Source organism: Pseudorca crassidens, chromosome 12, assembly GCF_039906515.1.
Source record: "Pseudorca crassidens isolate mPseCra1 chromosome 12, mPseCra1.hap1, whole genome shotgun sequence".
Lineage (NCBI taxonomy): Eukaryota > Metazoa > Chordata > Mammalia > Artiodactyla > Delphinidae > Pseudorca > Pseudorca crassidens.
Genome location: NC_090307.1, coordinates 16,499,703 through 16,513,525, shown reverse-complemented (window position 1 = coordinate 16,513,525; position 13,823 = coordinate 16,499,703). Strand labels below are relative to the sequence as shown.

Below are 13,823 nucleotides of genomic sequence, written 5' to 3'. Positions count from 1 at the left end.
AGAGGAGGGACATCTAACCCCCAACTCCCAGCTAATAAAGACAGTCAGCAGCCAGGTGTGTGTGGCCTGAGTTGTGAAGACTAAGGAGGGATAAGCTGGCAGAGTGGGAGGCAAGAGGGAGAAGCCATCCAACAACTCCACGCCTGTGCTTGGTACCCACAGCTCAGGCTCCCTCCATCCGCACCCGCACAAGCCAGTCCGAGTCCCACGTCCTGGTCCTCTCTGCACCCTACCTGGCCTGGCCTGAGGCTTCCCTGACGCTTCTGAGTTCCACCAAGTGATGCTCTGCCTCCCCCCCACCCCTTCCCAGATGCAGTTAGTCCAGCACTGAACAGATCTGGTGTCACAACTGCCCGTTCCCTTTTGTCACCAGGTGAGGAATAAATTGCATGAGAGCTTGTGAAATGGTATACATGAACCCACCTCACCCACTACTCACCGCAGGAAAATACGTGTACAGCAGGGTCAGCACCCTGTTACCTAGGGACCAGCTCCAGTCAGATGCCTGTTTTCATACAGCCCACAAGAATGGTTTTTACAGATGAACATTTGCAATTGATTGGCTTTTAGGGAACACTAACTCTGAACCCCAAATGTAAGCAAAGTTACTTTAAAAAGTTAGCAAAATGCCACTTAAAAAGAAAGAATTCCATTCTTCTATTCGGAAATCTGTATAATTCATCAATAAAGATTTGTAGCTACTGGTTTTCTTTACTGTTACATAAGCATGTACGTAATAGCGTTGATTTTGCCTATGGACCTACACAGCCTAAAATAGTTACTATCTGGCCCTTTGCAGAAAGCGTTTGCCAACCCCTGGTCTCAAGTTTTGTCTTCTGTAGGTGAATTCTTTTGTTTCTTCTCTCTGCCTCAAGGTCACAAACATGTTCTTGTCTCCCCATCTTAAAAACAACCAGCACCACCCTTCCTTTGGGGGGACTTTGACCTTAGATTTCATTCTGATTTTCCTTGTTTCCTTCACTTCTTGAAAGGAGCGCCTCCATTTGTATCCATGGCCTCAGTTCCAATTCCCTCTTTGACCCATTACCCCTCATCTTCCAAAGTCCCCGCCTGCTGTGGTCATCCATTCTGATGGCCTCTGATTATTCCCCAGGACCCTTCCGCAGCATCTGACAGTGTGTGTTTAATTTTTATTGGCGTATAGTTGGCTTACAACACTGCGTTAGTTTCTGTTGCACAGCAAAGTGGATCAGTTATACATATACATATATCCACTCTCTTTAGATTCTTTTCCCATAGAGGCCATAATAGAGTATTGACTAGAGTTCCCTGTCCAATACGGTACGTCATTAAATAGATAACTAATAAGCTTCTGACAGTGTTGACCCCTTTTGCCCTCCAGAATCACCCTCGTGCCTGGACTCTGGGGACAGTGTCCCCTCCTGGCTCTTGTTGCACTGACGTTGCCCCTGAGCATTTGCCGGCCCCTACTCAGCACTGACTCCGAGCCCTGCATGTTCGTGTTTCTCCAGCTTCCATCCTTGGTCCTTCCCTCCCCTTGTTCTATGCACTCTACGCAGGTAAGCCCACCACTTGCACGTTGCTGTGATCTTTCGTCTGCAGATGCCCAGCAAACCAGCGCACTGCCTCCCTTCTCTTTCCGCTCCAGGCTTAGATGATTGAATTGCTGCAGTCTGATGGGCCACAGAGACCACACACCTCAGACTCGGCCCACGCAAAAGTATTCACCTCGCCTTACACCTACGTGAGTCTTCTCCCTGCCTATACTGTCTTCAAGTGGTGGCATTGTCTACCCAGTCTCCCAAGTTCAGAGTCAACCTTCTCTCCCTTTTTACTCCTTCCATGAAGTCTGGTTAAACACACCTACCTACCGAATGTCACGCAAGCCCATTCTTTCCTCTCAAACTCCCCATGGCCATGGCTTAGTTCCACTGTCACTGCCTCTTTCTTGGGCAACAGAAACAACTTTCAGACTGGCCTCACCACGTCCAGCCTCTGGGCCTTGTCCTTGGACATCCATTGCTGACGGACAGATAGCTCTAAGAGCCACATCCGCACAGAGGATTTTTAGGGCAATGAAACTACTCTGTATGATACATTACAGTTATCATACGTTATAGTATCATTAGACATTTGTCCAAACCCACAGAATGTACAACCCTAATGTACACTGTGGACTTAGGGTGACAATGATGTGTCAATGTAGATTCAATTATAACAGACGTTCCCGTCTGTTGGGGGATGTTGGTAATGGGGGAGGCTGTGTATGTGTGGAGCCTGAGTGGATATGGGAAATCTGTCCCCTCCATTCAATTTTGCTGTGAACCTAAAACTATTCCAAAGATTAAACTCTATTAAAAACAACAGGGGCTTCCCTGGTGGCGCAGTGGTTGAGAGTCCGCCTGCCGATGCAGGGGACACGGGTTCGTGCCCCAGTCCGGGAAGATCCCACGTGCCACTGAGCGGCTGGGCCCGTGAGCCATGGCCGCTGAGCCTGCACGTCCGGAGCCTGTGCTCCGCAACGGGAGAGGCCGCGACAGTGAGAGGCCCGCATACCGAAAAACAACAACAAGAACAACAACGTGTCTGCTGCGTTGCTCAAGGCTCCCCTGCTGAAAGCTTCTGGTTAGCCCCTGTCTCCCTCTCGCCTCGACGCTCGTTAGCTGAGCATTGAAGGTTCTTTGCATTCTGACCCCCAACCTGCCTCTGGCCTCTTTCTCTGCCCCCCTTTTTTCTACCCTGCCAGTACTCTAGATTTACTGAGCATTTTCCATCTCCTTGAAAACCTTCTTTCACAGCTCTTCATTTCTTTCTTTGAACACGCTGTTCCCTTTGCTGGCAGTTCTCCACCCTTGCTCTCCATCTGGCAAACTCCTACTCATTCTTCAACACCCTCCTCCTCCTGGGAGGTTTTCCAGACCCCCTACCTCCTTCATGTCCCCATAACTCCTTGCACTTCATGCCAGCACACTGGGTTTTTGTTTTTTGGGGCTTTTTGTTTTTGTTTTTTGTTTTTTTTTTGCAGTATGCGGGCCTCTCACTGTTGTGGCCTCTCCCGTTGTGGAGCACAGGCTCCGGATGCGCAGGATCAGCGGCCATGGCTCACGGGTCCAGCCGCTCCACGGCATGTGGGATCTTCCCGGACCGGGGCACGAACCCGTGTCCCCTGCATCGGCAGGTGGACTCTCAACCACTGCGCCACCAGGGAAGCCCCAGCACACTGGGTTTTGTCCTGCATGCCTTGCACTCCCACTGGCTGTGAGGCGCAAGAACCTATTGCGTTTTCTTTGTATTCGTTAAGTGCCCATCACCTAGCGTGGAACAAAGCCTGGCGCGTGGTACATGCACAGTGTTTGGCAAAAATGAATGAATGTTTATATAGGACAAAGTTTCTCAGTCTCAGCATTATTGAACTTTGGGGCCAGATAATTCCTCACTGTGGGGCTGTCCTGTGCATTGTAGGATGTTTAGCAACACCTCTGGCCGCTTCTCACTAGAGGCCAGTAGCACCCCTCCCAGTCACAACCATTAAACTGATACAGGATCTGATCTGACAGACTTGTAGATAGTCGGAGAAGAGGTCACCTAGTTAACTGTTGATCACACAGATGTCATTTTCAAGGACTTAAAGTAGAAATCATGATAGCCACCCCAAGGAAAAGGTAAGATGCTGATTTTTTGATGTTCATGAATGTAAAAAATATTTTTAATACAGATTATTTGTCAAATGGGTAAACAAATAGGTGTAAGTCCCTAATGCAGGCCCCTAACTACTGTCGATATATTTAAAGGCTCAGAAAGTAGGCTTCTGGAAGGGTCTAAGTGCCACACACACGCACAAAAAAACATTAATGGTGTGACAGTCACCTGCGTCCAGTGATGGTCACCTGGGTTGGGGAGGGGAATGGCTGGTGCCAGTTCTCTTAGTAAAACCACACAGAGCCCTATCATGAAAAGGCCTCAGAAGTGGCCCAGGTTTTGCGTCAGAATGTCTACGGGTAAAGATATAGAACAATTCTGCAACACTCAGCAACCAAATCCAAGCTTAGGAAAAGTCATGGGGGCAGCAGGGCCGGTGGCCTCCTTTCTCCCTTCAAAAATACTACCACAGACACTACCATCATTTCTCTCTCTGTGGGGACGTGAGTCCCCTTTTCCAGTGAGATGAGGGTGAGGCTTGAGTTGGGCACCCCGGCCGGGTCTGCACTCACACCACAGGGCGCCGCCTGCTTCCCCAGGGGTGAGAACAGAGCAGAGCGGATTCTCCCAGAGCGTGGAGAGCATCCGGGCCTGTGCTGTTTCCACCCACATCCTGCCTCCTCCTGGGAGTTCAGCTGGAGGCTACACACAGGTGTCTGAGTCAAAGATTGCTGGGAAAACATTTTTATATTAAACAGACAAAGAGGGAAGAATACAAAATTCAAGTGAATTTTAAAGACACAAAAGGTAACATTTCAAAGAAACGACTCTGCAGGCAGATTACTTCAGATTAAGCCCCCAGAGCTTTTGAAGGGAACATATTTATCCTCCTCTGCCATTTACGAGTATTTCCTTGAGAAAATGTGAGGAGGATGCCTCCTTTCCCGCCCCATCTCTCTCGGGAGCATTTCTGGACCAGGACAATGTCCTTTGAGACACCAAGTGGCCAACCCTTCAAACACCAACGTTCTCTGATTACTAATCACGGCGGGAGTCATTTTAAGCACTATTTCTACTTCTAGGATGAAAGCGTTTGTGTCTTCTTTTATCAAAGAAATGTCAAGTATTAGCCAGTGGGCTGGTGGGCCCACCTGGGGCAGAGGGCCCTTCCCAGCACCCCTGAAATCAGCCTGGGGTGTCCCCAGCCTCCCTCTGACAACTTGGTCATTTCTGCAGGATTTGGGGCATCCAGGTTGCCTCCTGAGGACGCCCTGAAGACAGCTGGCCACTGACCCTGCCGCAGGGCAAAAGGGTGTTCAGGGTTGACCTGGGTTCTTATTCGTTCCGTAGCCCTAAAAACCAGAGATGGAGCTGGCCGTGATTCAGGGTGGTAACTAGGCATGGTCCCTGCCCAGGGGGATCCTTTGCATGAAGAACGCTGACTCTACTGTCATTCACAAATTCAAAACCGGAAGCTGCCGGAATGCGGAGGGTTTTCTCTTCTAGACCCACCCGCCCAGAAAAGGGAAGCGTAGGGCCAGCTTTGCGGTCTGGAAATAAACACATCCCCACCCCTGGCAGGCCAACCACCCAGCCTCGCGCCCTGGATCTGCAGAGGAGCCTGAGGCATGGCGGGGAACCCGCTGGCCGCCCTCCCTTGGCTCGCCGCTTGGGAGCCCTTTCCCCTCACTGGCTGCCTCCGTGCAGGGATCAAGCTGAGGCCCTCCCCGCTTTGTTCTGCCCCTCCCCTTACAGCCATCTGCCAAGTGGCCACGTCTCCGTGGCCCTGCACGTCCTCCCTGCTCAGCGGAGCATCTAGAGGCTGACGGGTGGGCGTCCGAATCATCCCCACCCCTCCAGAGACACACGCGCCCCCCCCCCCCGTGCCCTCTCCTCTCAAACCCCGCTCACTTACACCTTTGCTAACGTGGTTTCAGGCACAGAGGCCTTTGAGGAAGCCGCGTGGACCTTAGGCCAGGGGCCGTTTCAGAAGTAAGGAGAGTCCTCGTGCTCAGAAAGGAAGTCAAGTTTGGTAAAACGGAGAGAGCAAACGAACAGGAGAGGAACTCCAGAGTCACAGAAAGCACATGCAAGCTGCAAATTCAAATCGACGTCAGCAGAAGCGGCAGAGGGACGGGGGCTTCTGCTGAACCAAATACACAGGCAGACTCGGCGAAGGGGACCCAAAGAAATGATCTGTGAAAAATGACAAAGCTTCCTGTCCACAAAAGATGCCACAGTGTTGTGACAGCCTAAGACCTCAGAAGAAGACACCCATACCTCCCTTACCTTCTAACCTGCCGCCCCCCCCCCCCCCCCCCACGCCGTCAGCCTGATTCACCAAGACGTTTTGCAGGCTTGGCACCAGCGATTACCACCGAGAACCAGAGGCCGGAAGTGAGACGGACAGAAGCAGCCCTGTGAGCTGTTCACCTTCCTCCAAAAGCATTCCTGCCACAGCAGAAGAGGCCAGGATCCTATCAGCATGCCGAAGACAAAAGATAGACAAGGGGGAGCTGCCTCTGGAAAGTGCTGATAAAAAGATGTCTTTTGATGGGACCAATTCTCCTAAAGTGGCTGCTCCTCCTGAGGAGGGGGCACCCGCCCTTGAAGACCTACTGCTCTCCTTGAGGGAGTTAATACAATCGTGTCAACTGCTGACACAGAGGCTGTGCTTGCTTCCTGGAGCAGAACTGTAGCCGGGCCGAGAAGACAGACTCAGCGGAATCACAGGAGGCCGGTGTGGTCAGGTGGTGCGTGGTCCACGGGCGAAGTCTCCCCGCTCCCCCACTAGGGCTGGGCTGGGCTCATTACAGTTTCATGCCGGACAGGCTTAGGTTCTTGAAAAACCGAGGAGGGGCTCTGCACTCTTCTCCCTTCCTGCCGGCAATTTTCCACCCAACACCTGGGGGAACCACATGCTGCGCCCTGAGTGTGTTCGTAGGAATCAAGCATTAGCGAAAAGCCCGCGGTGAGGCTACACCACCCGGAAAAAGGGTTCAGCTATAATGATAGTTAACGACAGAGAAGTGACTACAGTCCACTCCGTGGTGCCCCTTGACAGCAGAACTGTGGGCCGCTCCACACGCTCCACGCTTCCTGCTTACAGGGGGACACAGCCTGGCCGTTGCATGGGGGAAAAAAAGCCTGTGAACTACCTGACAGGAAGCCACGGTGGAAGTGGCTCTCTCTGCAAAGAGCCCCGGCCCTAAGAGGGCAGAGAAGGAAGGAGATGAGACATTTTACAAATATGAACTCACTGAATGGAATTAATTTACCTGAAAGGGCCTCCGATAAGTTTCTACACTGGGGAAGACGGCGCTTATAGACAAAACTTGAAACTTGGTTATGTTCACCTTAACCAATATTCAAACCTATCATCGCCAGGAATGGTTCAAACAGAAATGTGTCTTCTGATGTGACACAGTATATCACTGACAATCTTCTTGCCAAAAAGATGTAATATGCATCGCTTCACAAGGAAGCAATCAGTCCTGATTATACCTGTTGTCCCGGCATAATTAAGAGACCCCCTTGTTTGGCGTAGCAGTCTCTTAGACATAGCTATATGTAAATATTCAGAGCTATGCACTTAAGATGTCTATTTTTACTTTAAGTTTTATACATAATTTTTTAAGTGTCCTGGAATGAATGGTAAGTTACAGTTCCTCTAGTAAAAAGGGTGGTTTTGGAATAATTGGGGAAATTTTAATATAGATTGGATATTAGGTGATACTATAGCAATGTTAAATGTGTTGGTTTTGATAGCTATTGTGGTTATATAGGAATATGTACACAGAATCTACAGAAAGAATATTGAATTAACTATTAACAATTGGTCAATGAGGTGCAAAATATACAGGTGTTATACCAACTTTTGTTTCAAAAGTTTTTAAAGTTAAAAAAAAAAAAAAGAATGCTGTGTGTTTCCAGTATAGGATCCTGATTTTGGTTCGGTGAACATGGAATCAGGCACAGATGCCCTTTTTTGGACCCTTATTCCTCCATGTACTGTCCTCGTCCATGAGTTCACAAATCCTCCCACAGTAAGGAAGGAAACGTACTTGGATACCAAAACATCCTCATCTGTCTCCAGGGCGGTGACAGATTTACTCGGAAGCTGATTAAGCCCTTGTCCTTCACCCGCACAGACCCTTTCCAAGTCCCCGGACACGTCTTGATATTCATAATTGTGTTCTTTTCCTTAGAAAAGCCCCCAAGTTGTGTAATGAGTCAAGCTGCACAAAGCTTGGGTGTGCCCCTGCGGGAGGGCGCTGTGGCTCCACGCCTGGTGGACAGATTACGGGTGGATTCTTCCTCCTCAAGGAGGAACTGAAGAGGACAGAGCAGGAAGAGGGGGCTAGAGAAACAAGAACAGGACGAGTTCTCATGACAACCCAGTCCAGATTGCCGTCTTAGCGTACTTAACAGAAACGCAATTGAAAGTGGTTTTCTTTGCATTATGTTAATTTTTCTTGAAGTTGCTGAGAACTGTTTGTATACTAAGTATGTTAAGCATTTCTTGGAGAAGAACAGCAAGCATTAGACTTTATACATGGTGTGTCCAACATACCACCTCAGGGTTGTTTTTTTTTTCCATTTCGTGAGTTAACAGAGATAATGCAGACAAGAGTCCCTTCCTTCTTTCCTCTCCTTTCCCAGTTTCTACTCATATGTAAATGACTGGTCTGTCTGAAGTTTCCACCGTGCACTGGCACAGCCTTTTCTCTTCCCCTTTATGATCTCAACCAGATAAGCAGATCAGTAAATACAAGCTCCAGACACCCCAACATATGCTTGTGCCAATCGATATTTAGTCAACGAGTGGATAAAAGTCAGTGTAGTTTACCTCTGTAGGGTTCCAGGAATCGGGTACTATGCTCCTATGTTCCTGATCTCCCAGCTCATTCTTCCCTGACACACCACCATATTTATTTTCATCACAGGACTCCTGTTCTATTTGTTTATGGTTTAGACAATGTAATACCCATGAGAGTAGATACATTTTCTATTTAACATGGTATATGCATTTATTTAATTATTCCATCCATACACACATTTACTGAAATATCTAGCAAGTCTTTTTCTGCAAGCCTCTGGTGACTCAGTGAAGAACAGGATAGCAGCTGTGTGTGCCCTCTTAGAGCTTACAGACAGACAACAGTTGAAATGTGTGTCCTACTGTTTCTCCTCACCCTCTCATCCCTCAGTGCCCCGCAAGTCCCGCAACAAATTAGAGGAGGGGGGGCACAAGGGGGAATCATACTCACTCTGGCACATCTCCAAAGCCTTCCAGAGGCTGTGCTTCAGCGGCGTAGATCTTGGCGTAGTATCTGGCGGTATTCTGAACGTAGCACTCCTAGATCACCCAAGTACATGGGAAAGCCCAGTGATTAGAAGAAATTCAGAGAGCATTGCCCGGTAAGGCTCAAATTTCCCAATATAGGTTAAGCCAATGGATTTCCAAACCCATCCCTTCGTTGGGGGCACAGAAACAACAGTGAATGTAGCCTACAGTTGGCCACTTGCAGAGGAGCTCTGAGATCTGAAGGAACCATCCGGGTGAAGGTCAAGTGGTCTCTAGGGCTAGGTGTCCCTGAACTATGAAATTTCTAGAACCCGCATGGCTGAAGTTCACCCCTGAGCTAAGGGGACTGGTCCCTGGGCAGGATGTCAGATAGAGCACGGGAACTGTTGGATTTCCCATGAGCTACCCCATCTGAGGTTCTTCTTCAAAGGTGTAACTTGAGCTATAAGCAATGAACAGCTTGCCAAGATTGTTGGCTTAGAAAAGCCCTACAGAGTGGAAAGCAGAATCCAGTTTGCTTTTCCTAAGTGGGAGGCTGGAGTCTGGGGGATTTTCCATGACTGGGCCAGATGGTAGTTGAAATGGAAGGAATATTCAGTGAAAGAGAAGAACAAAGGAGGAGAAAGGAGTACAATTGCCAAAGCCTGTGCTCAGAGAAGAGGGGTTGCCTTCATGAGTACTAAGTCCCACACGGCATTGCCACATCTGAGATGACCGTGGAGGGACAGTGTTTGAGAGCACCCAAGAGACTCATCTGAGTCTAGCTTATTCGTTTTATAGGTTAAAAAAAAAATTCAGAACGCACCTAGTTTGTGAAAGAGCTAGACCCAGCTCTCCTGAAAGCTTGGCCAGCGCTGGCATGGAGTGAAAAGCATGGATGGGGTGGGGGAGGGCTGGTGATGCAGGGGGAGAAGATCGTGTTTTCCTCCCTCCCCTCTTGCCTCAAGGGTCCTACGACTCAGTAACACAGGAGGGAACTTAGGTAGAGACTTGGGTCAATCTCCCTTCATAGCTGATGGGTGGACATTGAACCTAACTCAGGAAGGCAGGAAACAGGACAAATGTTAACCCTTCTGAATATTCCCACCCTCCTTCCTTTTCCCTAAAACAAACCGAAACACTCCAGAAACTACCGCTGATTTTGGCTGTCCTTGAGATCCCTGGGAATCCTGGCATCCACTGTAATTTGGACACCCCACTTCCCATGTCATTCTGAGTCCAGGTAGATTCAAACCCCTAGGGGTCTGATGGGGCTTCCTAGGAAGGCTTCCTAGAAGTGATCCCAGCCCAGGTAGGAACTGGTGAGACGCCCCCAGACATAGACTAGTCCCAACTGGCTGGCACGAGGCCAAGAAATCATTCAGAGGCTGAGATGTGATCTCCAGCATTTAGCCTCAATCTAGTGACTCCCTCATAAACATGCCCCAGAGGGAGAGAGACACCCTCTTGGAGACACCCCCATCGATTCTGAGTCTGATTTTCATCTCAGGGTATCATGGGTCCGTCTCACACCTCAAGCAGCACTTTCAGGCCAGTTGGACCCACCTGGGCGGCGAGTTTGTAGTTCCTCTGAATGAGCTCATCATTGTTTCTGGTCCCGTAGGCAACGGCGTTGTGCACCTTGAGCACACAGGTGTGGCCGGGCTTGAAGACTGGCGTGAGGCCCTGCATCACTTTGCTGCGGAAGGCTTTCCGGTGGACCCCTTCCCCAAAGTGCAACTCCTCCGTGGCGATCTGACCGCGCAGACGGCCCCCGAAGTAGCTGTCGCTGAGGAAGTCTCCTCCGAAGATGAGTTGGCTGAATTCAATCTCTTCGTATACTAAAGATATAACACAACTTCCGTTGGACAGGAACATCCCCCAATCCGGCTCCTTGGCTAGCGAGCATTCCCACACAGGGACAATGACAAGGTTGGCCTACAGAATCTAGGAGGGGGAACCACGCTAACTCCCAACAGAGGCATAGCTCGAAGGGGAGATGGTTCACTGAGGATGTAGAAGATGGAGGTGAGGCCCCAGTGGATCGGAGGAGAGGGGAACAGACGTGGATTGGATGAGGGGGGAACAGAACTGGGGAGCCCAGGAAAGGAACTGTAGACAGACCCAGAAAACGTGAACAGAATCATGCAAGGTGATTCAAGGCAAGTTGAAAAGACAGATGAAATGTAGAAGAGGGAGGAGGTACCAGTTGTAAGACTGATCTGCTAGATCATTGATCTGCTGATCAATGTTTCCCAATCTTTTTTTTTCCATTGTTGACTTCTGCAAGGATTCTTTTTAGTCTTTTCCCCCCCAGTTGCTCCACAGAAAATTTTAATACCACAGATGTACTGTGTATCTGGTATGGCTATCTGTGCTTAACACACAAAAATAAGTTTTCTTTTGCCTCCCCAAGACCCAGTTTTGTCCTCTTGGAGGTGATACTGCCTCTGTTAAAGAATGACTGTGGTAGTCATAAGAAATAAGTGGGAAAAAACCAAAACAAGTAAAAAGAACTCCCTCTGAAGGGAAGTTGAAAAAAGGTAGAATCATTCTGGATCTACTTGTAAAAAGTACTGAGTTTTCTATCAGCTGTTTGAGTTGATTCTGCATGTGTTTCAGATGACAATCAATTCGATCAGAACGTTGCGTTTTACACTAGAGATGACCAAGTCAGACTTCTGATTGGCTGAGAGAAGAAAATAAGATGGCTTTCAATGAAATAAGATTGTTTAGATTGTAAAAAAGCCACCTTCCACTCCTCAAAAGTCGATGAAAACTCATCTTTCTGAGATAGACATCATCGATCTGGTTGTGTGAAAATCCCACTTCACCTTTCTATTTAGAATATTTAGCAAAATGTTTTTCTCTTTGAAAAATATTTTCCAATCATATGTTTTAAGGGCAGCCTATGACCAATGGGATTAGTTAAAAGTATAAGGGAACAGACTGTTCTTAAAGAGTATTGATTAGTGTCTAGACCTAGTTATTGTCAGAAAGAAAGGAGGCAGGTAGGGGATTTTCAAATAGAAAAAGGAGGTGAAAGTGTCAGTGAAAGAGTATTCAGAGAGTTGCTCCAAGGCAACTCTTTCACAAGGGCTAGCAGAATGCCCCTGAAGACTAACCTATTTGGGGTTTAGAGAGAATGGGGGCAGAGGAACAGGCAAGCAGGTAGGTAAATGGGACATTTTCCCACATAAATTTTAAAGGAGATAGGATGAAATCTGTGAAAGAGCTAAGTAATAGAACGAGAAAATTATAGAGAAGAGTATAGTTTAAGTTAAATTTTAGAATTAGGTAATGAAATGGAGAGGGAATGCTACTTATACAACCCAAATCTTAATTCTAGTTACATGATTGATGAACAATTTTGCCCCCAAGACCTCTGAGAGAATACAGGAAATGCTTTATGTATGTACACCAGAGCCCAGTAAATCGGAGCTATGTTTACCACATTGTTTTCCTTCAAAAGTCCCAACGTTTCTAAAATTCAATTGTTCTTGAAAGTTAAAAGTTTGTGTATTTTAAAATTCAAATTTAATTAACTAAAGACAAAAGTTGTTCCAGACTCTCTGCTTAGTAATAGAAAGGAACATTTTTTGTGCCATACTGTATAGGGATGGGCGTATGTGTGGGGATGAGTAATTTTCCCTAAGAAAAAATACACGACATGCATGCACTCCACCATCCTCGATAATCCTGTCCATAATTTCCAGAAATGTCCACTTAACCAGGATAAAACAATGCAAGAAAAATACATCTTAGAATTTTTCTTTGAAAGCCACGCGTGCCACCATTAAGTTGTGCTTTATTTGAATCATTCATTTGGGGCTTTTATTAGACTTTTAGTTAGTGATCAATTTGTAAAATGTTATGTTCCTCCTCTAGAGATTTAAATAAAATATTAGTGAGAGATTCCTCCAGATAAGAAAGGTGATAAAGCAGTCATTTGAAACTTCTTCATCTGAAGGTACCTGGAAAGGCAGAGGAAGGTATGGCCTCCCAGCCCAGTGAGCCATTGAAACTGGACCCACAGTCTCATGGAGAAGCAGCTGGCAGAAGGTGATGTCTTCAGGGTCTAGACCCCAACCCAATAGTGGGAGTCACAGGGCTACAATAGCGGTGACCAGCACCTCATCCTTACCGGGGTCTCATTCCTGACTGGTAAAGCCTTGAGAAACGAGTCTCTGCAAACCTAAATTAACCAGGTCAGAGCAAGAATCTGGGATGGGATGCCAAGTGATGCTACGCAGCTGATGAAACAGAGAAACCTTCCTTCTGAAGGTCATTTTGGTTTTTGATATAAGAAAGGACATTCTTTTGCATATTTAGATTCTTGGGGGGATGGGGACAGATATAGGGAGGGATTTTAAATTACACAAGTACATGACACACTAAAGATGTGTAACATTTGAATGGTTTGTGAAGAGTTGGTATTTAAGTCTGTTGTTTTGGATAAATATCACAGTATTTGCTAGACCATTTCTAAGTCGAGATCCCAGCTCCTCGCCTTTAATTACTGGACGTTACTGCATCCTGATGAGCTGTACTGTCTTGTTTTCACAGAGGTTTCAGGGTTTTTATTTGCCTTAAAAGAAAATCAGCACATACAGTGTACACTAGCCGTTTAAACTTGGCCATGATGAGAGTATCTGCACCACAGAAATTGGAAAACTGTACAAATCAGGGCCTCCCCAACCCCCTGGCAGGTTGTTAAAAGTTTGGCAGCAGATCACTGGGTGCGGATGGGCTCGTGTGTTGGCGATGGATAATTTTCCCCAAGAGGAAATACATGACCAGCATGGACTCAGTGGGTGGCCCAGAGGCAGCCTGAACGTTCAAGGACAGCTGGTAGCTTATTGCTACACCAGGAGTGCACAAGTGCCAAAGGAAAGCACAAAAATCCATCTCCCGT

General features: G+C 47.6%; 1 protein-coding gene across 3 annotated transcripts in view; it reads right to left on the bottom strand.

Moving 5' to 3' along the window:
• Positions 1-13,823, bottom strand: part of ALPK2 (alpha kinase 2) — an 87,683-nt gene that overhangs the window by 23,683 nt on the left and 50,177 nt on the right. For all 3 annotated transcript variants that reach the window (XM_067698950.1, XM_067698953.1, XM_067698952.1), the window contains exons 6-7: positions 10,475-10,749; positions 8,892-8,980 (exon numbers count right to left, since the gene is read on the bottom strand). In XM_067698950.1, the coding sequence (XP_067555051.1) occupies positions 8,892-8,980; positions 10,475-10,749 (364 nt within the window). The remainder of the gene's footprint in view (positions 1-8,891; positions 8,981-10,474; positions 10,750-13,823) is intronic.